The following is a 27,863-nucleotide window of genomic DNA, read 5'->3' on the forward strand; positions in this document are numbered from 1 at the left end:
AGGCTGTCACGCTGCCGGCCTGGTCCTGCCAGGTGCTTCACAGAGCCCAGGGGAAGCCAGAAAGCGCCCACTGACACATACGCCTTGGCCCTGCTGACCGCTCCGGCTGCGGAGTCTGTGCCGGGGCAAGAATTCTCCCCCAACACGCCAGGGCCTGGCTCTGGATTCAAGGGTTTTTGGTCAGTAGAGAGTCCAGATCAGTGGCCTATTTGGCCGCAGATGCTCCTGCTCCTCAAAGGACCTGGCATGAATGAGTAGCCAGCGATCTGCCCCAACATTCTTGTCTGTCTTTTGCATCCCTGAGCAGCTCGCTGGTTTTGGTGCAAAATTAAGCCCGTCAGGACCCTATGGAATGACAATTCGAAATGCAGATCTCGCACAGTTAAAACAGAGATTGAACCCACGTGATCCAACATCTGTGCATGACTAAAAGCCCACTACAACCTGAAAACCCACTTTTCCTTGCCAGGTAAGCCCATTTGGAGCTCAGCACCACCCAAAGATACACGGATCCCTCTCCTGGCATAGCAGTGCCTCTTTCAACCTATAATTTCCTCAGGCTATAATAGCAAAAAAGCTCAAATGACCTAGATGAGGAAGACGTGCCGTGCAAACCATACGATTTCACAACTGCCGCTCCCCTCTTCCATGCTTCTAGTTATAGAACATGTGATTTTGTTTAAATTATCGAAAATGCTTTGAATTCAGGAAGATGATTATAATTTTGTATCTTCAATGGGTACCTGAGGAAAACGCCCCAATGGCTTCTAAATGCATGGGACCTACACTCTAAAGTGCTTGTTGCTTCTCCGATCTCCACTGTTTATGGCCGGGGACCGAACGCGCCCTCGGGAAGGGAAGAAGGGTTTCCTGAACCTAACGTGAGGATGAAAAAGCAGCAGCCAACCCCAAATCTTACAGCGCGCCATGCGCTACAACTTCCCACACCATTCTGCCTGAATTACTCCTTCACAACCCCGTTCATATCCCCAGCCCCCATGTGTGAGGCAACGGCCATATTTCATAACCATGTACATATAATTAATGTATTCTCAGGAAAGAATCTATTTCAACCACTCTGAGGGAAGACTCTTTTGTCTTTCTTTCTTTCTTTTTTTTTTTTAGGCTTCTGGCCCTAATAAACAAATATGGGGAGCAACTATCAATTACATTCAAAACATTGAAAAATAAGCATCAGGGTTTGTAACTTACCAGGTTTTTTTCCTAAACTCCCTGTTTTCCCAGCAGTTCCAGAGCCCTTAAAACAGAGCAAAAGGTCTCATTTGCATACTGAAGAGTTTTGGTCATGCAACTTAAAAAACGATTAATGAGGACACAAACCCGCCAGAGCCCCTGAATCCCTCTCTTCATTCTGGGGAAACACAGCAGCCCTGTAGCTCCTGTGTAAGGATGCGTATCAGGAAAACTCGGGACGAAATGAGTACTTTAAAACATGCAGCTTTTTTACTCTCTTCTCTAGAGAAAAATTAGCAAACGTAGGTGGCACTACAGGAACCCAGAGGGCTCAGGCATTGACTGTGTGTAGCTCGGGCACATGCTGTCCCTGGGTCAAATCAAACAGGGCACGAAGACGATTGGCCTCTGTCCTACACACTAAGCCCATGCTTTCTGTCCAAATGGTTAATTAAATATCTCACATATAAAAAGTACAGACATTCATGAGCCCAACACCCCGATTTAATACAAGAAAACATTAATATTTGCTACATTTGCTTTAGAGCTTTCTTAAAAAAAAATACTAAAACAGTACAGTGGCAATTCAAACACCCTCTTCCTCCATCCCATTCGCCTCTTTACCCAAAGAGGCAGCCATTCTCCTGCGTATCCTGTCCACACAAATCATACACTGTTTAAACACTGAATTTTTCTACCAGTGCTGGATGCACAATCCATAAAAGCAGAACATACTTTTTTCAACTTTTAAGTGTTCCAAAAGTGCTCTGGGGTTGAATTCCTTCATGGATACTCATGGAATTTTAAACCAGCTGAGTAAGCCAACATAGACCTCGAGTTAGGACAGAGGCCAGCTGTAATCTGTCATTACAGAGTGCTTTATTCTGAATTAATTTCATCCTTCCAGTCCCTATCTTGCCGTAAATTAAGTATTCCAATCATACCAAAACTAAAGGAGACTTACTGTAAGAATAAAAATATGTAATTCATCTACCAGGAACACGACTTATCATAGTCCTTTTGTTTTGATTCTTGAAATTTAATAACTGTTTACTAGGGAAAGTTTGAGTTAAATTTTTTACTCTGATTATGCTTTCTGTCTCAATACACAAAGTTAGACAATGCTAATCTCCCTTGCTATTTTTATAGGCTGTGTATCAAAATAAAAGAATATTGATGACACAAGATAACAAATGACCAGTTACTTTCCCAGTACATTCTTATAACATACTCCCTATATTCCATAAAAAGAACAAAGTGATTGGCAATACCCAGGGATAGAGTTCAAGCAGCTTCAACGGTCTCCCCGTTAACCGTCACAGCCAGCACAGCAGCAAAGACACGGCCAGAGGCCAGGTCCTGCCCCGGCCCTCCTCGAGCATGCGGAGGACAAGCTGCCGGGGCCGGGAGCCCGCACCCTTCCCAGACCCACGGGAAGCCAGGCCAGGCCGACCCCTCCTGTGCCTGGGGCGGGGCTGGCATCAGGGGCTGGGCTGGTTTCTACCTTTGTCAGGATACTTCCCCTTCTACACTGAACTCTGTGTCCAAGTAGCATGAAAGAGCTGACTTTTAAGATTTTTTTTCATTATTATGAAATAATGCAGCTAAATATCCCAAATCTTTAGCATTGCTTATTCTTCTGTGGCTAATAATTTAAGACTGTGGTTGAGAAAGCCCTTTACTTAAAAAAAAAAAAAAAAAAAAAAAAAAGCCACAGTGTGTTTTTAAAAACTTACTGACCAGATTTTTTTTTAAATAAAAAACTACACATAATTTATTAAAATATAAGTAATGGCTTTTGTGTTTGAACTGATCCTAAAGGCGAAGTCACTTTAAGAGGTTTCACGTGTGGTAGGAGAAACCAAGCTTAGTGCTTCGTGTTTCTCCATCCTCTGAAATGTCATCTGCATGATTCTTTTGGCTCCAGCTGGCCGGCCTGGAGAAGAGTTTCGCTCCCTCTCCACAGACCTGCAGAGGACAGACAGTTCGCCAGCTGTCTTACAGGGAGAAGGACTTTCTTCCCCGCTTTTGCCAGATTCTCCGAGGGTAAGCAACTTCTGCAAATCCCTCCAGGGAATTTCAGCAAGCTGTTCTCAAGACCATAGTAAAGGAAACAAAACAAAACAATAAAGGTGCTCCCTAAAAAAACAAACGCATGAAAACTGAAACTATTCCTGGACCTGCAGGGAAGGTGAGAGGCCGGTGGTAGCACTACTGTGCATGTCACCAGGTCCCAAAGCCTCCACGGTCCAGCAGAGGAGTCTCAGTTGCACCCTCTTGGTGGCATTCACGTGGGACAGAGAGACTATGCCCCTTCACCTATGGCTAAGGAGGTGGTCTAGGGGCTCTCCTCTCCTCTGTGCCTAGGAGGGAGGTACGAGGAGAAAGAAAAAGTGACTGAGAACTGACTGCCTGTGCTTAGAAAATAAAAAGAGCCAATTCTTGTTGGTTTTTTTATCTGCAATGGTTCTGTTCAATGACTACATTTATACCCTGAAATTCTCCATGAACTTGAAATTGGCCACGACCAGAGAGATGGGCTCCCGTACTCGGCAGGCCCACCCCACTGGTCTGTTAAACTTGCACTATCTCAAGGCCACCTTTTATGCAACTGAAATTTTAGAGCCCTATTGAACAGCAAGGGGAGCCGATTCCCATTTATGAGGATAACAGCATTTAAAATAAATCCAGACCCTGTCAACAGAGATACTAAGGCCTCACCACAAGTGTACCAATCTCCTAGATCTTGTGTCTTCCTACTGTGTAAGGAAAAATATGAATTTTTAAAACTCTCTACTGCCCAATATTCTGGGGCCAGTGTCGTCCAAACGCTTTTGTTTTACGTGGGCAAAATCCTGCTGCGTATCTTATCTTCCTTGGGGCACCCGAGTTCAGTGAGTGACCGCGACGACCTGATCAACGTTTACTCCAAACCCTAAGTCAGTTACACGCAGGAATCGGGACGGACGCCGAACGCTGTCCCGGCCGACGACGCAGCGCTGCCTCCGCTTAGCCCCGGGAGTTCTTCTGCTGGCGGGAAGCCAAGGCTTACCCTGCAGCACCAAGTGACAAGTTCAGACAATTACAGGTCACACTGTATTGGCTGTCACATTCCAGAACTTAGCAAAACCCAACAAAGCGTTCCACCTTCGAACGTGGTGACTCCCTGCGAAGAGAATCACTGCACAGAGAGGGAGAGGAAACAGTTAATGCGGGTTTACCTCTGAATCTTTAAGCCTCACATAGTTAGAAGGGAAGACTCCGGACTTGTCGCCCACTGTTCCTGTCCACCAGTCACCATCTTTCTTGGTAACCAAAATCACATCCCCTTGCTGAAAGGTTAAATCGCCTTGCTCAGAACTCTCGTAAGTGTACATGGCAATAAATTCTGGTGGGGAGAAATAGTGAGATACGGAGAGAGCTTGATCGTTTACAGAAATCCCAGGCAGCTTTGTAAAAGCAAGTTTATGAATAAGGAAGTTAGAATAAGATCCATTCAAGAGAAAGGCTAGTCACAGATAAAACACTGAGCGGCGGAGTACCCTGGGCTCCGAATTCCCCAGCTGCACGGAACAATCCCGTAACTGCAGACAGGGAGACGATCCCCACGAGGGACGACCCAACCACAGGGAAAAAACCCGGCCGCGTGCCTATCATCCCTGAGTCCCAAGAGCGATCTACAGTTTAACATCATCTCTTTTTCAAATGAAAATGGTTTTTACGTTTACTTTTCACTAACATTAACCACGTACCCACGTCGTGCTGAGCACTGGGTTAGGTACAGTGGCACGCACATCAAGTATCTGTATTTCAGTTCTGAGGGTATCAAGTCACAATTCTAGAAAATTTCCAGATACAGTTTTCCCTTTATGTAAATCAAGACGTATTTTTCATTATTCAAGTGCCTGAGTGAAAACTCATGTCCTCGTGTGCCATATACACAGATGGTAGGAAGCTGTTAGAACTTAAAACAAAAAATAGACATTATTTAGTTTAAAATGGGCATCTACTTGTGATTCGAGTGCATAAACAGGTAGAGTGGGCTGATGATAAAAGCAGTGTATATAGCCAATCCTAGAAAATAATCAAGTCTTTTTGAACAAGTTGAAAAGACAAATCATAGTTTCTTCCATTTTATTATTCATGTAATTTAGTCTTAAGAATAAGAACTAATGTTCTTTACTGTCTTGAATGTGAAGGGTGTGCATTCCAGAGGAAAGTCTCCTTTTTTAATTATAAACAGCTGATTTTACTAAAGCTTAGAAACCAAGTCACGCTCTCAGAAAGATGACTAGACACAGAATCCTAGACACTACACTAGGTACAGGAGAAAATGTTTACAGAAGAATGAACAAAAGTTTCTTTTTCCACTTTTTTCATTTTATCCCAGGCCTTTGTACATATTTTTAAACAGCAATTTTAAAAAATCACTATTAAGCGAAAAGTTCATTTTTATGATGGATGCTGTAAGCCTCCCACTAAAACTTCAGATGATAGTCCTTAAATGTAGAGCCTAATGTTAATTAATAGGCAGGAATTTAGTCAGAAGGACTCCTTTGGCTAATTGTAAGAGCCTCTGCAGGAGGCACTAATGGAAGCTAAAACAAACACACACAAAAAACACAACCCCCTATTGCTTGTGCTAATGCGGGCGCTCTACCGTGTGGGAGAGAGGCTGCTTCGCCTTCAGCAAGCTGACCCGTGGGTGGGGGCCAGCAGCGGCTGCTGGTGAGCGCTGGACCCACGGCAGACACAAGGTCATGCTAATGTGCCAGGGAGAACAGAAGCCTCTCTGTCTTCAGCCCTGCAGTGCTGGTAACGCACACCTCCACAGTTAAAACGGAAAAAATGATTTCCCACACGAGGGAAGCGAAGTTTGGCCGCTTTAATCAGGACATTCTTTTTTCCATTGACATATTCCTTTCCCTGATTCCTCGGTTCTGACCCTTCCCCTTTCGTTCTGCTCCTTTACCTGTTCCTTAGTTCATGGACCACCACTTAAGACAGGCTCCTTGGCAATCAATACTTTCCCCACTGATTCCTGCACTTAAAAGTTACTTTCTCCAAAACGAATCCAAATTTTGAAGTAATTTTCAAAACGCTTAAGAAACTTCAGAAGCATGAACTCCGGCTGAACTTAATGCTGCAGTGTAAGACACCAAGGAGACCCCGAAGACTGTGGCTTTACTGGTCCTGCCCCGCATGCAGGAATCTGCGGGGCTGCTTAAGGTTTCAGGGAAAAGTGGGAGGCGTGAGGGTGGACACGCAGTGGCACCTCCCTGCTCAGACCCTCCTCGGGAGACATTTAACACAGGGCGCTGGCCTTTCGCGAGCCCATCATGTGAGAGCTACTCAAACGGACAATTTACTTAATCTGGTTTACAGTTTAAATTTGATTATGTTTCATGTAGTAGTATTAGTAAGTGGCTCGTTAACATATGTAAATAGTTTTTCTCAGAATTTCAGATGCCAATGGCTTCCCACATCCCTCTAGAATGTCAGCTATTTCCTACTATTTCTAATATCTAAAGCATTTCAAAATGGATGTAAAACAGGTCAACTAAGATTGGAATCTAACTCTCTTCTGTTGCCCAACTTTAAGATGGGTGTGGTTCACCCATGACCACTAGTTATTGAGGCCTCAAGTGTTGAGGCCTCCGTACATGTGTCAGAACGAAACCGACAACTCCACTGGCAGATGAGAGGCTCCCCGCTTTACGTGGGTGGCTCTGTGGAGAACCCAGGAAACGAAGCAAAGGGGAAGTAAGAGTAGCAGACGTTTGCTGACCTTCCCGCTACAAACTGGACACGTATTAACTCATATCCACTGTGATAAGATCCTAACTCAAAGTGTGGTCACAGCGCCCACTTTGCAGATGAGGAAGTTAAGGCATGACTGAAATGATAAGGCTACTCGGTGAGGGAGCTAGGATGCAAGCCTGGGCACTGCAGGGCTACCCGATTAGATATAACACGCTGAGTTTGCGGGCGGGGGTGGTGGTGGGGATTTGCCTCGCACAGTACTGACTGCATGCGCTGTGTGTAGAAGAACGTTTTGCCTTGTTCTAACTGGATTTGAAACATCACTGAGATGACTAAAGGAGAAGTATGCTAATGATATGCTAATGATTCTCTGATGGTGACAAGGAGAGCTGGATGTGATAAAACGCTGGACTCGGGCAGTGATGAGATTTTACAGCTAGACCTACAAACTAAAAAAAAAATCCCTTTTTTATTTGTAAAATTCTTGAAAAAGTAGAGTCTGAAATACCATTAAACCTTAATCCTTGCTGTGCCATGAAAACAATTGTTTTAATTATATTTTTCACAAGGGGAGGTTTCTAAGGAATGCAACAATCTCATAATGGCAAACAAACTAAATAAAACATTCTATGCTCATGTGATTTGTTCAAGGAACCCATGAAAAGTTACTATGTAATTGAGTAGACATCCCTTAGCTATACTGTTCGGACTTCTATATCAAAGCCTGCCTAACTCAGGTAGCACTCTTCGATTAGTACTATGGGAATGGCTCTATTGAATGGAGAAAAAACATGAGATTTTTTACCATTACAGCCTGAATCGTGTAGGTTTTGTTCATTTTTAAACCCATACTATGTTGGCACATACAGTCCTTAGGATTGTGTCACAAAACAAAGACCGGGAAACAAAGCAATTAATTATTTGTGTAAAAAACACTCAAGATGAATTTTTTAGGCCTAAAAAATCTGGCGTGGTTATTTACATGGAACATTGAAACTGAACTTGTTTCATTTGGGGTGGTACAGATGGCACTGGTGTTACTGTGACGACTTTACTGAACTGTGTAGTTGTGGTTTTGAAACAAAATACTTACCTATAAGTCAAAAAATAGCACTGACCACAATTTAGCCATAGAGATGCTTAGGAAACTCGATCCTCAGTGACTATGATGGGCCTCTTTCAAAAGCCAAAGGGCTCATAATCAAATAAATATAACCAGAAAATTCAGTTTTTATAATCAATATATCTGATAGTATTTTGAAAGTCTCCATAAAATATTTTGATTTTGTAAAGAGCTAAACTTCATTTTCCCTCAGAGTTTAATGTACTGAACATAAAGTAATGCAGTCTATTTTAAAGTGAAATCCAATCTCGTTTCAAACATTTGCTGTTTGCATTATGTAATTCCATCAACCCATCTAAAGACATAGTTTGACTCAGGTTCTCACCTTCTCCCGAGACGGCTGGCTTGGCTGCTGGGGAAGCCACTGTCTTTAGACTAGCAGCGGGACTTTCTGAAGGACCAGAATCCATGCTGAAAGAGGGGAGGGAGCAGTATTTTAATTTCTGTCTTCAAAGAAAATAGCACAAGTGACATTAAAAAAAAAAACTATTTTCACATTTAAAACTTTGAACAATCTACAGCTGAAACAGACACACACAGTTAAAACACATAAGGTCCTACGGAGGCATGGTGCCGGTCCCTTTCAAAGCATGACTGACAGATGCTCGGCCAATGTTTCTGCTGTTTTTATCTTCTTAAAGCTCATAATTTGTTTTAAACATCTATATGGTCAGAATAATTAGACAACAACCCTATTAAGGTTCCATGTTACACGGTTCCTAATGAAAAAGATAATTCATCCTCCCAATTACTTCCCCAAGGCGTTGAGCCTCTGAGTATCCGTGTATATCTGGCACAGTACTGGGTACTGAGCACATGGAGAAGGCGCCACCTCCAACAAATCCACAAGAGTGTTTCAGGTCTCAGGGTAGAATTCCCTTCTGCAGGAGTTAATGAAAAACAAGACATACAGGCTTCCACAAGGGAAGGAAAACGATGAGCATTTATCTGTAAGAGACTCCTTTCTGGTTGACACATACTCTAACTTTTGCAGTTAAAAAGATCTAGAGGACAAAAGAATCCTGCCAACTCCTATCTGAATCTGAACTAGTGCAAACAATAACTTAACGCGTAACATTGTCTTCATCTAATAGAAGCAGAAAAACACAAAAATACCTTGTAGATTTCCTTACGGGCCCTGAAATGAGTTTCACGTAGGACTTGGGGAACCAGCCCTTCTGACCTTGAACTTCTCCAAACCACCACATGTCTTGCTGTTCCAGGACGGTGATGACATCGTTTTTGTTAAAATTTAAATGGTTGTCTTTCTTGGCTCTCCAAGGGTACAGGGCCTGCGCCTGTAGCCCCTCCACCTTTTCACCCTTGTGGGGAGAAACATAAAGGACCTCTCGTTACTGGGTGATTTGTTTTCAGCTCAGGCGACAGGAACACTGGCACCCCCTCTCCAGTAAGCACAGAGCACACACCGCACAGACAGCCCGGCCTCAGCGCGGCACGGGCTATAGACGCTTCCTTGTCTCTCGGTAATTGTTTATTTTCAAAAGTGGACGTGAAAACCTGCCAGCCTATTCACAAAGCCATTGTCTGACCCTCCTGGAACTGTCTGTTTAAACAAGCCAGGGGGTCATATTTATCCTGTTGCACCTGGCTGTGGCCTTTCAGATTCTGGTTCTAATTTAAACTCTCGAGTTGCCCAGGGCACCCCCGGCCCCCACGTCCAACCCGATGTGGATGTTGAGTTCAAGATTAATACTGGCACAGAAGTCCTATGATGTCTGAAAGGGTAACGAACTGGCACTTCAGGTGGACATGGAAGTGTGCGCTGCATCGGACTGTGCTTGTCTCAGAGGTTTGGTTAGCGTGAACCCACTGTAATCGCCATTTATTGTGCCTCTATCTGCGAGACATTAGGGGGTCACAAAGAGGAATAAAATGCCATCTCTGCCGCCCCCCAAATAATTTAGGTTTAAACACTTTATTAATCGTAAAGTACTATAAAAATGGTCAGTATGATATTATTAGCAAAGAACTCAATTAACAGGGAAGAAAAAGATACAAACTAGGACTACCACCTGGCAGAATCAAACATGTTAAAAAGAGGTCCCATCTATTCACTGTGGGGACAGAGAGAACGGCGGGGTTAATTCTGCCTGAGGGCAGCAGAGAAGGCGTCACACAGGAGGAGGCTGCGATGGGCCCGGGCCGTGCAGGGCGCGGAGGGTTCTGACAGCGAGGGCTCTGGGGGGAGGGCTCTCCAGGCCGAGGACACAGCATGGGCAAGGGCCCCGAGGCGGGACACCGCAAAGGGTCCAGGAAGAGCACGATCCAGGGGCACGTGCAGCCTAGTTTCACGAAAGGGTGTAGCAGAAGAGGCTGGAAAGGCAGGGTGAGGCATTTACTATCTTTTTCAAAACTGTAACATAAAACCATTATAATATCTTAAAGCATGCCTAACGAATACAGCCATGTCAAATTTCAATCATACACCATGTAAATGGACAAGAACAAAGGACTATGCCCCAAGACAGTTCATTCAGAACCAACGTGCACATGTCCTCAGGGGGCATTTTCACGCCAACGCTGGACGATGCCTCCGTCTGCCCCGTGGAGGCTTAGGACAGTGCCAACAGTTTCAGTGCCCGTGTTGAGAATTCCTGGATCCTGGTCCTCCTCACGGCTTCTCACCTTCTTAAACCTACAGCATCCTTTCTTCCTTCCATTTCAACTGTGCAACCCTCCAAATCCTCGGGACTGAGGTTTCTCTGAATTGCAAACACTCCCCAGGACCATTTATTCTTTACCCCCACTTCCCTCGCTCGCACTCACAGCTCCTCTGCGCTTTCTAATCCTCTCAGCCACTTCCATTTATTTCTCTCCAAGAACGGACCCCAGGGTCAGCCATTCCAACTGTGCCCTCGGTGGTCCTTCAGATCCTCTCACCCTGAGAAACCGTCCCTGTGGGGTCAGACAGAACAGGGACTCTGCGTTTAATCCCCAAGTCTGTCACTAATTTTATGACCTTGGGCAATTATTTAATCACTTGAGGCTTCAGTTACCACATCTATAAAACAGATACTTTCTTTAAAAGGTTGTCAAGAAAGTTTGATACGATCTAGCCATTGTGTTGCTATGATAGTAATAAGCATGACTGCAGTGATAGCTTTCATAATGATTATTTCTAGGCGCAAACCATGAAGGGTTGCTGGGGAAAGCAGAGACAATGTGCAATGACCAGTCTAATCCGGGCGAGATCCAGCCTAGCAAGTCTTCATTCGCTGCTGACTTCCTGTCTTGCGCACTCTGCCAGGAGCACAACTTCGTCCTCTCCTTTATCTTTCTCCAACCTCTTCACCCTTCCTCTCGCAGAAGGAAAAGGACCCTGCCCCTTTTCATGTTGTTTCTGCCTTATCCCAGAGAATTCTGTTCTCTGGCACCCAACTTTCCAGGCCCTTCGTCTCCACTGGCAACGAGGCCGGTCCGCGCCGCCTTTGCCAACGCCCTCCCCTCGCCCTGCTGTTTCTCCTTCACGAAGCTGAACACTGCCTCGCCGGTCGTTTCTTCTTTATCCCTCTGCACTCTGGTTGATCCTACCCTATCCCAGGTCACAAATACGTCCCGCTTGCTGTACCGGATGGTCTCTTCTTTGTCCTGACCATGACCTTGAATAACGCGAGCACCACCGCCACCCCTTTCTGGAAGCAGCCCCCCTTCTCCTCCACCACTGAGTCGCCATGTGGAGCACAAGACACGTGCTAACGGCAGAACAGGGACAGAAATGGAGAGGACACCTGCTCGGAGCTCGCAGAACGCACACGCTGCTCTCCCGACAGCCTCTCTCCTTGGAGGACCTCGCGTCCTTAGACCCGACCTGTGTTCCAGACGGGACTACATGGATGGCCCACTTTCACCTTGAACTTAACACGTCTAAAACCCAACTCCTCCCTCTAACTGAAAACCAGTTTCTCTTTCTGCCTTCCTTGCTTCTCTCGAAGGACAAAGCTTTTGCTCAGTCCCGAGCCTCTTTCCTTTCCCTTTCGCCTCACAGGTACTGTGACTCCATCCTCTTTAGTCGGTGTCCTGTCTCGACCTCCTCCGTCGACCCTCCCAGCACACCACCTACCTCCATGTGAATCTGCCGAGAGCCCACGTTTGATAGGATGTTCCCAGATCAGAAACTGCCCCTGACCCCCAGCCTGCCAGATGGACGTTTGCTCTTATTCGGTTTGATCATTTATAGAAACTTCATTCCTTTTGTCTTTATTAAGTAAAAATAGAAATACTCAGAAATGCCACCTTTATCCCTTCGGAAGATACCTTTTCTTAGTGAGGCATTTGAAAGGTTCCCTTTAACCTGCCATCAGTCTTTGTTTTCCGATAAATACTCAACGGTCTGGCCAAATGGACCGACCCACGGTTCTCCCCGAACGCACTCTGGTTTCCCGCCTGAAAGCCGCTCCTCAGTCTTTTCTGTCTGACATGCCGGCCCTCTCCAGGTCCTAAAAAGATCCTACCCATGGCTTAAGATGCAGTGCAGACGCCACTTCTCCAAGAAGCTTCCCCTGTCAGTCCAGGCAGTTTACCCACCTTCACTATCCACAACTCATTCCAGGCTCCTTAAAGGCGACTGGGAAATCGCATCCCCCGCTGCCGGCTCACCCAGATACATACAACGAGGCTCCTTCTAAATGACAAGCATCTGCTGAGTTTGCTGGTACCCTATAGCACGCTAGGTCCTCACACTCCCGATGGCTGCCTTTACCTGGCCTAAAACAGGAGATGGAGAGGAGCCGGTGGCTGTGGCTGGAGTGAAAGCCGATCTCTGCCTTAACTGGCCGGCACTAGGAACGGTGAGAGAGGGCTGGGCTGCCCACGCGTCCCAGTTATCTGTTTCTGCCTTCTCGTTGGTGCTGGTCGGCCACCTGGAAGGAAAAGCAAGCCACCATAAGGAACGAGTACTTCCTCACGCACCAGCTTTTCACCCACAGTAAATACAAACCCAGTACATTGATGGGGCTTTCTGAAGTTCAAGAACAAGGATGGGAGGAAAGAGCATTGAACTTGGGTTTGAGTCTGAGCTTCGCACACTAGCGACGAGCCTCGGGCAGGTTATAATAGCTTCTCTGGATCCTGACTTCCTCAGTGATAAAATGGGAACAATATACTGCCAGTTTGGCTGGTCCTATGAACTTCTGGAGAGGGAAATACTTTGTAACTCTAAAGCATCAGAGAAATATCCTCACCTGATCAGTACTGTTATTTGTAATAACAGCTAAATCAGCAAAAGAAGATATGAAAACACGCCAGCTTGGTAGCTGGTGCTTCGTAACACCCTTTCTCTGTCCCGCCCATGGTACAGCAAGCACCTGGCCCCAGGCCTACACACCACGGGAAGGAAGTACAAGCGGCATCCTTTAGCAAGCAGTTGTCCTGGATCTCTGGGACGGTTTCAATTTTGTAATTTTATAACTGTAAATAAACGCATCAGTGTGGGTGCAGATCTAAACTCAATTTACTTTTTACATCGTTGAAAGATAGAAACAAATTTGGAAATCACAAAATTCCTTTGTTAGACTGTACATCCTGGTTTGGGGTTTGGAAAATAAGATGCCCGTAATTATAGCAGGAGACTGCACGCCACACTTTTAACGAGGAAGCGAGGCACACTGCTTGGATCCGCGGCAAAACAAAATACTGGAAAACGTGGTATTCGTCTTCTATTTTAGCCTACACTTTAAAAGTCGGCACTTTTCAATCACGATCAAGGATCCTTCAAGTTTCAATTTGCACTCATGCTAACAGAAGGCTACTTTTAGCAGAGACTAGATGGGGCGGGCCTTGTTTAGCAGTCTGAACTTTTTATATGAACATATAAATAGGAAAAACTTGCTATTCCTTACATCCTTCCCTCCACTTCCTTCTGCCCTTGGTCATTACACTCTTTTCTTTCCTCTATTTAATCCATCTGATCTTTTGCCAGCATTACGTCTTGACTCCTTGCCTTCGATTTGTTTCTTCTGAAAGATGGTTAGACTTGAAAGAAAATTCGAAACACCTCTTATTCAAATCTATTTTACGTGAAGGCTACTATAAAATATTTTTAGACAGCTGCATATCTAGATCGTGGACCTAAAACTGGAAGTGTGCACAGTGGTTCAATCTACCATTTCAAACCCCCGCTTACACCTGTTTTTAATGCCACTTCCTGATGACCAAGGGCACAGCGCTAGCAGCGGCCAAGAGCACACATCACGGCACTCCCCCGCACATTTGTGAAAGAGGAACGCTTTCAAGTCAACAGCTTTCTATTTTATTCAGAACCACATGACTGTTTAATTTCTGTGCAGCAAAAAAAAAAAGTACTATTGACATGCGGGAAATAACTGAATATTTGCTGACTGACATGGATTTCAGATTGTAATGAAACTGTAGTTCTCCATTTCTTCCACAAGAAAGAAAGATACAGATGACTGCATGAAACGGGAGACCAGGCTTTCTTCTGTGCCCAGGAAAATCATTGTTGAGCAACGATATAATTAAATCCAGTTCAGAGAACGTAACCCACAACTTGCTGGGAGGCCAGAGAAAGTGGTAATGAAAGGGAGCCGGCTCCTCCACACTGAGGTCCAACCCAAAACTATTAAAATACTTCAACGGAAAAAAAAAAAAAAAAGATCGCTAGGTGGAGATTTCAGAAATCTTCAGAAACAGCATGGCTATACGTACGTGGAGCTGAAGTCGGCCCAGTTGTTGGGGGTCGTGGAGGGCTCTGACGAGGTCATGGCCAACGGAGTGGGCGTCTCCCGCACGGCCAGTTTGGGTGCAGGGGTGGAAGACAGGTCAGTCACTGGTTTGCCTGGAGCAGGAACCTCGTTTTCTGGGATTTTCTCTGCATAGTTTGCAGGAAACCATCCCGTCTTTCCTTTTAATTCTCCTCCAAGCCACCCCGGTTCTCCAGTTTGGCTTTCGTCCACCTGCAGGAAAGTCGCGGTTTAATTTTAGTGGAACTAAATCAACCCCTAAAGACACCAAACACTCTCCCAGAACAAAGCCCGAAGCCGCTGACCCTGTCAGACTGACACACGGCACAGACGGTTCTTCATCTTATTCTTAGACTGAGTCTGGAAAAAACAGTCTCTCAACATTGACTCTGAAAAAACAGTAGGTGCTATAATTCAAGTTCTTATTCTTTGTGCTTTTTTAGCCCCCACCTCAACCTCCGGCTCCCTTTTCTATTGATGGCAGTTCAGATAAAGTGCCTGAAGCCCTAAGGCCCATTAGTTTAAGATTTTAGAGCGATTTTGAATTGGAAAAGTGATCTGACACACTTCATCACTCAAGAAGTCATGTAATTATTAAAAGTAATTTGACTTGGCTTTATTATTTAAAGTTGAAAGCCGAGGGTGCAATCAATATAAATTTAGTACTCTAAAAATCTCTAATAATGAAGTAGTTATTCATTGTAGGGACAAGAGAGATAAAAAAAAAAACACACACAGCTTTAGATGGCTTCCATGGGAAGCAAAGTTGACTGCTGTGTTTAGTCATTCAAAAGCTGTACAGACACATAATGAGAAAATTAAGGGAATGATTATTTATAGTAACCATCAATTTAATTAAAGTCCCATAGTGTTCTTTTGTACGAATTTAACTTTAATTTTCACAAAAGTGTACATGAAAATATAGAATTCTGCTGTGTAAAATTTACGCAGAGGCTATTTATTATACCAAATGCTTTTAATGTTTGCATTTTATTTTAGTTCTGACTCAAAAGGATCATTCAGAGTCAGCAGAATGATTCTACTTATCTTCATGAGTTATCCCCACTATTTTATGAGGAACAGAAGAACGACTTTGGAGGACAATTACATTCACTGTTAGAAAATTATATTCATTATAAGTCAAATAAGGGCCTATCAGAGATCTTATCTTATTTTTAATCCCTTAATATACAGCCTAAGTATGTTAAACACTGAACACCTCATTGGACCTTAACATTACTTTTTAGAAATCGTAGAAATGAGTAGGTAGGGTCTTAACGATGATTTTGGGAAAGCTGGCAAAAATGCCCGTTTTCTAACCCACTCAAATATTCGGCAAACAAATAAAACAAAAACTGGGGAACCAAATGCTATCTGTATTCTTGTGTAGAGTACATAACTGGATATAATATTAGCTTACTTAAATTTCAAAGAATGCTTGAGAAGGGGTGGAGAAAGCAGAACACTCAGCTTACTACGTAATTCTACGTGTTATTTATAAAATATTCAATGTGAAGGGGACATCTGCCTGCCTCTCCACCTCGGGGAACCCTTAATTGTCATGGGTAAAAGCAATTTTTAAAGCTAAGAGTTCTCCCAAAAAAGCTGCCGGAGATTAAGTGCGGCACTCCTCCGAAGGGTCTGTGTTTTGCTTTACAGCTGTTCCTGCTAACGCCGAATCGGAAGTGTGCGCAGGAGCCACGGTCATGCAGCTCCCCCGCACTGTTGTGTGTTTTCCTTTCCCTGGGCAGCCCCAACTGTTCCTCCAGACGAGGATGATGACGCTTTTTCCCACTCGGATCTTATTTTATGCTAAGCTCAATGGCTACACGCCTTCCCCTCCTCATCTATGCTTACTGGTGACATTATGACATGGTTTAACTTTACAGCCGCTCTGTTTTTAGGCCAGCTTGTGGCAGGGCCGCCCCGACTTCTCAGTAGCTCCGGAAGCCAAGCTCCTGCCCCTCCCACTCATTCCAGGGGCAATGGCAAGCAGGAGCGGGTTAGAGCTGTAACCACACGGTCACTCAGCCTCAAGAAGGCCAAGTGTGATGACCAAGAGTGGGGCTCAGCAATCAGACTGCCTCAATTTATCGACTGGCTGACCTTGGGCAAGTTTAATCTCCTGTGGCCTCAGTTTCTTCACCTGTAAAATGGGGATAATCATAGTCCCTGTGTTATGATGGCTGTTGTGAGGATTGTGAAATATCTAGAACACTGCCTGGCACAGGTGCGGTGTGTAATGATCGATGTGTTAAAGCCACCTTTCCTCTGGCCCAGCTCTGACTGCGCTGCAGTTCTCCTGTCTGGGTTTCTGCTTGTTCTACAAGCCTGGCCTCCGCCCTCACCTGCCTGGTACCCTCTGGTTTGCCTTCTGGCCACTAGTAACCCTTTAGGGGCTGGAGTTCATCCCCTGATCATGGCTTCTCAGGAACTCCTACAGGTCTGCACAAGTTGGACTTCCTGGTATGTCAGCCGCTTGACTCAGATCCTCTGAATGACTATCATTCCCGAGATACAGTCTTATCTGGTTAACCAGTCTTGTGGTTGATAGGTCTGGAATTGGATCCGGAAGCCCTGGGGAAAGGTCCCACTCTATGGGCGGGTCTAGCTCCCAACCTAGTTAACTGATCACACCCAGCCCTGTCCCCTGATAGGACAGAAAGCATGCTTCCCCACTGAAAGGTGCTTTGTATACTAAGAAAGGGGAGAGGGTGCCTCTGTGCTAACAGGAATGTCTCACGCCCTTCAAGGCATTTCACATTTAACTAGGGAAATTCACTGGTCAACTTTGACCAAACAATAGTCTCAATTAGTTTGATCTACTCTCATAGAAATCCATTAATTTTTATGAATAATTACATTTTAATTTTAAGGGTCAGAGAATAGAATGAAATTCTTTTTTTTTACCTTAAATTAACCACTTAGAGAAAGCACAAAGGTTCTCATAAGAAAACAAGAAGTATTTCTTCCTGGATTTAGGAAACTATCCAAAACATCAATCTAATTGTGAAAAAACATTACAAAAGGTTAGATAGAACAAGAAAAGTTAGACATCCAAACTTCCGGTAACATGGCTGGCTATGATGTGGCCTTTTATACACATAAAGTAGATTCATCTACTGGCGGCTATAAATCAGGGGGTTTGAAATGTTAACAATGTCAGTCTTAACACAACTTCATTTAACCAGTCCAAGGGCAACACCTCAAGGCATCTGCTGAATATCATCAAAGGGAAAAGTGCAAATCCCAGATAGTGCCTACACATCTGGGAATATGGAACAGATCAAGTCTACAAGATGTTAGCAATTTCACACTGTATACTGCAGGGCATATACACAGCAGTCAAAAGTATACAGCGGCTATCAGGTTCAAGTACACCTGGCTGAAGCCCAGTGACATTAGGTCTTTTCTCAATGTTTATATGCTTCATGGCTGCCATTGTCATTAGGTAGGCAGCGTTAATATTTCTAAAACCACTAACTTTGTCACAAAAAGGGAAACAGAAATCCTCTCTCCTTTCACATGACAAAGAACACGGACAGCAAATAGTTTTAAACTGTGTACCGACTCAGGCCAGCTCATGCGGCCGCCTGGGATGTGCTAAGGACTATGGGAGCATTTGCCAGTTGGAAAGACAAGGCCTCCCTCAAAACTCCTGGATGAGGATATTACGATTGCTTTCTAAAGCTTTAACCCGGAGGTTGGCAAATCTTTCCTCTGTCACATCTGCCGTTGCAGCACAAAGGCAGCTGTAGACAATATGTAAATGAACGAGCCTGGTGGTGGTCCAATAAAACTTCACTACAAAATCGGCAGTGAGCAGGATCTGGCCCGCCCCTGGGGTCATATACGTGTACTGGTCCCTCAAAACAGTGATGATGATACTATGACTAATTGTTACTAAACCAGCAGAACCCCGATGTTAAGGTTATGGAAATCTATGGCGGGCAGGATAGAAAAGGTATTGACTACACTTAGAAAAAATTCTCCATCAAGAGAAGAAAAGGTAAAAATGAGTTTAAATTGCTATGAGAGAAACGCTAAATTAGAGGATAAACAATTTCCAAAATGAATTGACTGGTCGATGGCTGACAACTGCTGGAGGGGTGGAAAAGGTCTCCTTTTTAGGGTATTTCAAGAAGAGGATATTTTCCGGAAATAATTTAGGACTAGTCCTGACAGGAAAAAGAGATTAGGTTTTATCAGCAGCTAGATCAGTGGTTCCTGAAACTAACTCCCTAACAGAACCAGGTGGAGAGGATTCCGAGTCCTATATATGGATTATATATAGTTCCCAGTTTCCGGGGTCGGCCATTCTGGAGGAATGTTGTTTTTTAAGGCTCCTTGAGCAGTTCTGCAAGATGTACTCAGTCTTGCACCATCTAAACCTGTTGAAGATGATGATCAGCCTGTGTTCTTAAGACAAACCTCCACCAAACTGCAACAAGCAGAGAGAGGTCTCCTAATTTCTTATGCTATTACAATACATTTCCAAGAACTCCAATACATGTCCAATTTGCTTATTCAACCTCCAAGTACCAGCCCTCCAGATCAGAAGACAGGCCATAGATTTTCAAAGTATCCAAGCCTGAGCTGGCAAAGTCAGACTCAACCAAGAGGCTTCCGTTCCAAAGTCTGAGCACATCAGTTTAGATTCGTTTCCTCTTTGAAATACTAGCAGAATCAGTGAGCATTCACAGAAAATTTCATCATGTACTGGCCTTTCCATGTGTTTCTCCCTATTTTTCTAAAAAGCTTTTAAACACATGAATGGCAGACCTCATGTTATATTTCTCTGTATTATCAACAACTTATAGAACAAGACTATGAACAAGTTATCACTTCAATTTTTATCAGACATAAAAGACATTTTTGGAGAATACTATGCTGATAATCAAGTTTGTTCAAAGACCGCCTACATTAAAAAAAGGAAATACTGTCAGACTTCCAAAATCTAACAGGTATAGTTAGCTATTTTTCAGATGTTTGAGCAATCTGAGAATCTGATTACTGTAGCCACAAAAGTGAAGAAGTCCTAATTATTCAGCTAGGAGAGGTTGACAGTAATGTTCTAACTACATATTTTCGTGCTCATGTTCCTTAATTGCAAACTTCATAAAATAAATTAGTATTATTCCATGTCAAGTTCCATTTTTTATTGTACTGGATGTTAACTTCACAAAGGTGACACAATTGAACACCATTGGGGGGCGGGGTCACGCTGCATTTAAATTTTTAAACTTGCATTTTGTAGTATAAAATGAAGCCACTGCTCCTGTCCCTTCAGCAAGCCAATACATGATGCCTAGTGAGACATTCCATATTTCATTACATATCTGGAATGTCTATGGTAAAGTAAACACCATTCGGTCCTGGGTAGACATTCTCTTATCCTTGTAAAAGCTGGATTTATTTTTAGTGTTTTATTAAAAATTACAAAATGCTGATACATTTGTAAATATGAAAATAATATAAAAGTACATAAAATTAAATGTGAAAGTCTCTTTACTGCCCAATAGTAACCAATGTTAGCAGTTTGATGTCTATATTTCAAGACTGTTAGCAATACATACATAAACATTTACATATATAAACATAGTTTTTTATTTAACCTAAGTGCATTTATACTCTCTATTTCATTTGCTTTCTTTTTTTACTAGAGAGTTTATTTGTATATGTCAATCTAAGTAAAAATTTTTTTATTACAGTGACATGGGTTAACGAAATCCAGTAAGTTTCAAGTGTATTGTTCAGCAGTAAGGCATATATACATCGCATTGTGAGATCCATGTAATTTTAAAAAGGATCTTCATTATATTTATTGTTTTGCTCTACTGTAATTTCTTTAAACCATCCCTTTACTAATGGATAATACTGGGTTGCTCCTTTTGTCTTTACCAATAGTGCTGCAGTGAATATCCACATACACATATATTTGTGCATATGCCAAAAAAAAGAGAGAGAATAACAAAATTTTTGAGAATTTTAAATTTGAATAGGTATTGCCAAATTGCCTCCCAAATGAGTTAGCCAATTCATACACCCATGCTGACAATGTATATTATATCCACTTTCCTATACTCCTGACAAAGCTGTGTCTTATCAAACTTTTAAACTTGCTCAGTTGAGAGATGAAAAATGCTATATCTTCCCTTTCTAACTTGCATTTTTCTGGTCAACAATGAAATGATCTGTATATTTTAAAAATCACTGACTTTTCTTCACCTATAACTGAATCTTCATATCTTTGGCCATCTTTTCTAAGTTGTGGGTTTCTTTCATAGTAACTTTTTGGAGTCTATATAAAACAGATTGTAACCTTTTGTCTCATATATTTTGTAATATATGTTTTAACTTTTTTATATTGTCAAATTTGTTCATTTTTGTCATTTATAGCTTCTAGTTTTAACTTACACAGTCATTTCTTAGAATATTATTCCAATATTCACCTTTAAAAATAATATTTTTGGAATTTTATCTTTTAAGTTACAACTACTTGGAACTTATTTTTGTCCCTGGCCTGAGATAGAGACTTGACCCAATAACTTGCTAAATACAGAGCTTTCGAGTTAGTCCTTAAGTGGAATCTAGCAAAGAGAAACCTAGAACACCAACCTTTACACTTTTCTTCCTTCCTTTCTTCCTTTAAGCAAATGTTCTACACAAACTCAAAAGGTATTTTTACTGCCGTGACAACATCCAAAGATATGCGTACTTACACAGAATTAAAGCGATTTAAAAGAACAAAACATTCAATAAGATGCGGACTTCCTGACAGTTACATAACACTTACCCATTCCCCTTTAACCTCCACCAGGAAAGCAAAGGTTTGAAAGCAAGGCAAAATATATGTTTAATGAAATGTTTTATTCTTACAGTATTATCTACACGCTATTCATCTAGTCAAGCTGGTGGTTAACTAGCCAATTTGAGGAGAAGGACTCAGTATCATTGTACTAAGACTATATTTCCAAAAACAGCAACATTTTCTCATTAACATATAGATCATCCGTAACATTTCTTTATCTTAACATTGGTAACACTTCCTCATCTCAAGAACAGAACATTGTTTTTCTGTACTTTGTGTTGCAACAAAATCCAGTTTCAAAAAATTAGGCTTAAAAAAAAAAAGTGTAAAACGCCAATTTTGTAATGAGGTCCTATCTGATGTGGCATTGCGCTTTTGTAATTTTTCGGTTCCTGCTATTACATGTTATTTACATATTTTACAATTAATCTGCTTTAAAAGGCATATTTCAGAGCTGAGGCGGTATGAATAAAGCAGCCTCAGGCCATTAGGAAACACGATGTAGCACGCAGGGAGGGGCGTACACCTGGCCACCTTGCATCACCACACATGGGTACAGAGACGCGCCCACATTTAAGTGAAACCAGCAGTTCTTTCTATAAAGAATGAGTGAGGCTGGCACCTAGCACGTTTCAGGCATGCAAAAACTGCTGAATGAAGGCTGGACCATATTTGAAGAGGGTTTCAATACCGTTGAGGAGATTCTGATTTTTAAAGATTCTGGACCTTTGGTCTTGACTCCCCTATTTCCAGCTTATAATTAAAGAAAAGGCTATCAAAAAATAAGGGGAAAAGGAATTGATTTTTCTCAGTATCAAACATACTGTTCTTCCTTTATATTTTGGCCCATTAAAGATCATGTATTCTACAAGGAGAGCTATAACATATACATGCAAAATGCATGAGTAATAGTACAAGGACCCATATAAATACCCTTTTATACTTTAAAGACACGTAGTCTAGCATGATAAACATGTTTGTTTCCATTCTTAACTTCCCTAGTGCATTTACAATTCTGACCCATTCCCATCTTTTTTAAAAATGTTAACAGTAACGCACAGTTTGACCACTTGTAAGACTCTTATTTTAGACTGAGGAACTACTGTTATCTTTTAGAAAATAATTTAGGTCAGTCATGCTGCTTTATTCTTTCTTGAACTGGTTTTAGTTGCAATCATAAGAGTACATATACTTAAGAAAGCATATTTACTGTATTTAATTCATTATTCACACAATTCAAAGTTTACGCGAAGAGAAAAAAGATGCTCTGACCCAAAGATACAGAAGTTATCATTAGTGATTATGAATATGACAGAGTATTTTGCATTTAAAATTATTACTTAAAGATTACTCATAGCATATATGCAGTAATCTAAACTCTGAAACTACCAGATCTTTACAGATTTTAAAATATGCTAAGGCTGTGATAAAAACCCATTTTCTTTCACAACTCTATTTCAAAGTGATGTTAGGATACATTTTTAAATGTCTTCTTTCATTCTAATAGAAAAGGAAGAAGATTGAGATTATACCTTAAAACCACCAATGCTGGATTATTGAATTTCACACTCACTAACAATTTCGCAGTTGTCAGATGCAGTCCAAAAAAGCGCAGATGCTAATCACCTACAGAAATCACTTTCACTGGCGTCATCCTTACCATGACTATATCTCCTGGCTGGATCGTGATTTCATCATGACTTCTGGATTCAAAGGGATACAGTGCTCGGTAATACACCACTTTTACATTCTCCTGCGCAGAAATTGTAAGTGGGCCTTTTTCTGTTTACAAAAGGGGAAAGGTGTGGAACAAAAACAAAACATTACACAGAACACAAACGCATGACAACAAGCCAAAAAACTGACGTCTCCTCTACCGCCTACCTTAACATCTGACTTATATCCATCCATTCAAGGAATTTCTGAAACACACTGAATGCCAAAGGGGAGGCGAATCTGGTGTCAGCACATCAAACCCATTGTTAGTAGACTCTCTAACACAAAGGTCACCCCAATGCCAAGTGCAGTGAGGCTGTCTAGGGTCCTGGTTCTCAGCCTCCTGGCTTAGGCTCCAGCAGCACACACCTGTAAAGCACCAAGACCCCTCGCCCCCACACAGGGTGTGGAGCTCGATGTAGCAAGCAGTTCGAATGTGACTCAAAGTCTGGATCAGCCAAGAAGTGCATTTGGAAGAGGACAAAGAAGCACATAGCCTTCCATATTAAAAGACATAGAAATATTGATGTTTTAGGCCCTTGATGTGGTCATATAAAACACATGTGCGAATTTCTCCAAGAATAGTTATTACTGATACTTGCTGGTGAAGTAAGTATCTCTTCCCCTACATTTCCTTGGGTCAGGGGAGGGGAAGGAGTTTAGCTTAAGGATGGCCCCTAGGTGAAAATAATTGAGATTTTAAATGAAATGAAAATTTTAAAAACACATTGAGCAGAGGATATTTTGATTCTTGTTTACAATAACTGATCACAGCCCTCTGAATTGTTTTACCCAAGTATTTTGACATGCATCTATTTTCTCTGAAGAGCAGTGAGGGGAAGATATTATCTTCATCTAGTCTTAAAACTGAATAATGCGCGAAATTTCCCACTAACTGAAAGGGAAAATATCCTCATTTTATACCAGGAGGAAACATAAGGAAATAATTGCCTAAGATCAAGTAATGGTGAAATTATTTTCCCATCAAAACAGAATGAAAACAGGTTTGCCTTCCCACGGCACGGCACGGGCGCTCCCGTGTGGATCAGCTGACTTGCCATCTTCCTTGGACTGGGTGCATCTGAAGGAAGGGAGGGTGTTGGACCCGACTCTGAACCTTCACTCCCAGCCCCGCCCACTGTGCGTACAGGAAACAAACCTTCACAGAATGTTTCTTTCTCTTCTTTTGTATACCAGTAAAAAGCACACTGATGATCAAACCAATAGAATCAATATAATTTACCATATGAAGAAAAAGGCAATCATTTCATTCAGTTGAGTGTTATCTGCGAAGCTGTACAATATTATACAGCCACACAAGAATTTTTTAAAAAATCTAGCTTGCATCTGATATAAGAGACATTTTCTAGCTATTTCAAAGTTTTCCATTTATCATTATCTAAAGAGGCAATTTATGATCAAAGGACAAACAACAGTCGCACTTTTCAAAAGGTCAAGAACGCAATTTTATGCAGTGCAGACTGAAGATAGTGAATGTCACATCAGTGCAGGCGAGGAGAAAAGCCGCCACAGAAATCCCCAGAGAAAATAACTGCAGAACTGGAGGACCTTTTTTTTGCAGGAAAGGTTAGGACCTCCATTTGGAATGCAGGTGTATGAGTGGGGCTTCGCATTGAAACTTCGTGACACTTTTCTCTGCAAACGACTACTGATGGCAGTGTGATGGCAGCCGAAGGCTGATGGAAGAATTAAACAGACTCTAATGATCCTAAAGAATGAACAGCTGCACTGTCCCAAAAAAGGAGACTGACATTCTCACCTCTATTAATACAGACAGGACAGGGCCTGATTAGATACGGAAATTTCTCAAGGGGATCTGGGAGAGAAGATGATTTATTTTCTAGAATTATTTTTGATCTCGAATACCTGCGGTGGACCAGGGTGCCTGGATGGCTGGCTTAGTTGGCTCTTGGTGTTGATGGAAAAGCCGACTCAGCTTGTCTTGCATTTCCTGCTTGCCTCTTTCCTCACCGTCCTTCTTTTTGACACTCTCTTCCCTTTTGAGTTTTTCCTCATCGTGGAGCTTTCTTGGTCGCTGATGCTCATCGTCCTGCTGCACGTGCTCAAGCCACTGCTTGTCCCTCTCCTGAGCTCGTCTGTCAACAAAATGCTTGATTATAGCAAGGAAGCAACTCTAACTTAACACTGCTATAGTCTCTTTTCACAAAAAAAGCTCCATCTAGTCAATGGGGCGCTAAACGTCAACAGACACTGTTCTTCAGATGGAGCGAGCAATCTGAAACAACGGAAGACAAGCTCAGGGCTCCAATTCTGAGTGAGATGAAATCACGTGATTCAGAGAAACACAATAAGAATATTTCTGATAAAGCTTATAAAGTGATTAGAAAAATAAGAAAAATATTTGCCAATTTTAATACCGGTATATAAGTGGGCGGGGGGGGGGAGGGAGGGCGAAGAGCCATAACACACAGGAACATAACTTCTATGAAGAGAAAGTACACCTAACACTGCAAATAAAATATTGCTTAAATAAGTCCATGATCAGTCAGATCATTAAAGGCACACCTCATTTACATGCACACACAAAGCTCCCCAAAACTGATGTTCAAAGCAATAGATTATTTTAAACCCTTGAGGTAGTAACCATCTGTTACTAAGCAATAATTCTTGTATACTTCACTGAATTTGACTACTCTGTGTTCCTTTTTCAAAGCAGCTGACCCAAAGGAATAACTGCAATTAAATCCTTGAAAATTAGGATGGCCTCAACTTGAAACCCATAGGAAAAGGCTGGGCATGATTTTTCTCTTATTCCGTAATATTTTATAAAATCAGAAAATACTTTAAATGATACTTTAAATGAAACTAACAATAAATGATATAATGTTAATAACAATGTTAATAATAGCACATTTATTAACTACTTTAATGTCTGCACTGGGTAGATAGGTCTTCTTATTATCATTGCCATTTTACAAATGAGGAAAATTAGGCAGAGATATTAAGTGGCTTGTCCAAGGTCACAGAGCCACACCTGCCTTGGGTTCAATCCCAGGTGGCCTGCTTCTAGAGTCTACACCACAAAGCACTATCCTGTGACATGGCCAACGCACAAAGGTCATCTCTTAGAATCGGGAAACTGCCAAGGGACCATAATATAAACAGATAAAACTTTTATCCTCCATTTAAAAAAATAGTATTTCTACTCGGTAGAAATGTGAAAATTTAGTACAGAATAATTCTTTTTAGCATAAAGCTTAAACATTTTACTCACAATTTTCTAAACATCTTTTAAGAAAGCAGAAAAAAAACTTTGGAGGGGTAGGGATGTTAACTGTTATTTATAATAAAGAAAAATTTGCTTAACATTTTCTACTAATAAAGCTCACCATTTACAGTGTATAACCATGTAATTTCTGAAGTCATATTTTGTGTACCATTGGCCATACGCAGAAAATTTAACCTTTCTGTATTGATATTTTGTATTTATTTCTATCCTGAGGAATGAGAAAGTTCAGTGTAGTATAGTGTGAATAATGAAAGTAATCTTATAAACTTTGAAGGATAGAGTTAGAGTTAATCAACACATTTGAGGAATTAATTTTTTGTTCAAAATCGTAGTCCTACCCCCAAGAAAACCATAAAATAGGCCTCTAAATTGGTTTGAGATGCTACCCACCTACCAACTCGCGGTATGAAAAACCCACAAACACCAGACGCAGAATGCTACAAAAAGCCATAACAGAACATGTAACTGAGCTCAGCCCACTCAAGTCAACGACTCGTCTACAGTATTTGTTTCTTCATCTTTTTAGTCTCATCTCGATAATCAGTTTTTACAGTGTATACTGTATAATTGGGGTAGTTGGTCATTTTTGCGTCTCGGATTCTAAAATGAATTGGAATGTAAAAGGCAAATATCCAATAACAAAATCGGATACGCTGAAGGTTAAAAAAATAAATGTCTACGATTTACTGCAGAAAGTTACAAATAAAAAACACAAATGTGCAAACAAAACCATACAAAAATGTGCCTATAATCTTAAGTAGCAGCAGCAGTAGCAAATTTTCTGCTTTCGTACTTGAGTTTAACTTGCAGTTGAAAAAAACAGCAGAAAGAAGAGCGACACTCTCAGCGCGGCTGGAGAAACCCGGGTGGCAAAGGCTCAGGGTTCTGACTGCAAAGCCAGTGCTCCGCCCACCCCCGTTATTAAAAGGCTGTGAACTGGAAGCGTATTTTGGTCATTGGCATGCAAATGAGCATACCAAGTGTCCCAATTTCCTTGTATAATTCCATTTATCTACATGGTGGTAATTTAGGAGAGTTCTGGGAACCAACCAAAAACTTCAAGGGGGACTTATATATGCAAAGATTTACATATACACGTGTATGCGCACTCGCGCGCGCTCTCTCTCTCTCTCTCTCTCTCTCTCTCTCTCTCTCACACACACACACACACACACACACACACACACACACACACACACACACACACACCCCTGAATGCTCTTTCTGGTGCACTAAGTACTTGGATGAGCCAGGCAAAGAACAGTA

General features: G+C 42.1%; 1 protein-coding gene across 8 annotated transcripts in view; it reads right to left on the reverse strand.

Annotated features, from left to right (window-relative positions):
- Window positions 1–27,863, reverse strand: part of ITSN1 (intersectin 1) — a 168,718-nt gene that overhangs the window by 43,770 nt on the left and 97,085 nt on the right. For 2 of the 8 annotated variants that reach the window (XM_016164082.2, XM_016164089.2), the window contains exons 18-26: window positions 25,214–25,443; window positions 23,271–23,392; window positions 21,596–21,610; window positions 14,765–15,012; window positions 12,801–12,960; window positions 9,197–9,402; window positions 8,406–8,491; window positions 4,416–4,582; window positions 1,213–1,258 (exon numbers count right to left, since the gene is read on the reverse strand). In XM_016164082.2, coding sequence (XP_016019568.2) covers window positions 1,213–1,258; window positions 4,416–4,582; window positions 8,406–8,491; window positions 9,197–9,402; window positions 12,801–12,960; window positions 14,765–15,012; window positions 21,596–21,610; window positions 23,271–23,392; window positions 25,214–25,443 — 1,280 coding nt within the window. The remainder of the gene's footprint in view (window positions 1–1,212; window positions 1,259–4,415; window positions 4,583–8,405; window positions 8,492–9,196; window positions 9,403–12,800; window positions 12,961–14,764; window positions 15,013–21,595; window positions 21,611–23,270; window positions 23,393–25,213; window positions 25,444–27,863) is intronic. The other 6 variants (XM_016164086.2, XM_036219832.1, XM_016164087.2 and 3 more) reach the window with 3 other exon arrangements.

The sequence above is a fragment of the Rousettus aegyptiacus genome, unplaced genomic scaffold (genome assembly GCF_014176215.1).
Source record: "Rousettus aegyptiacus isolate mRouAeg1 unplaced genomic scaffold, mRouAeg1.p scaffold_m13_p_4, whole genome shotgun sequence".
NCBI lineage: Eukaryota > Metazoa > Chordata > Mammalia > Chiroptera > Pteropodidae > Rousettus > Rousettus aegyptiacus.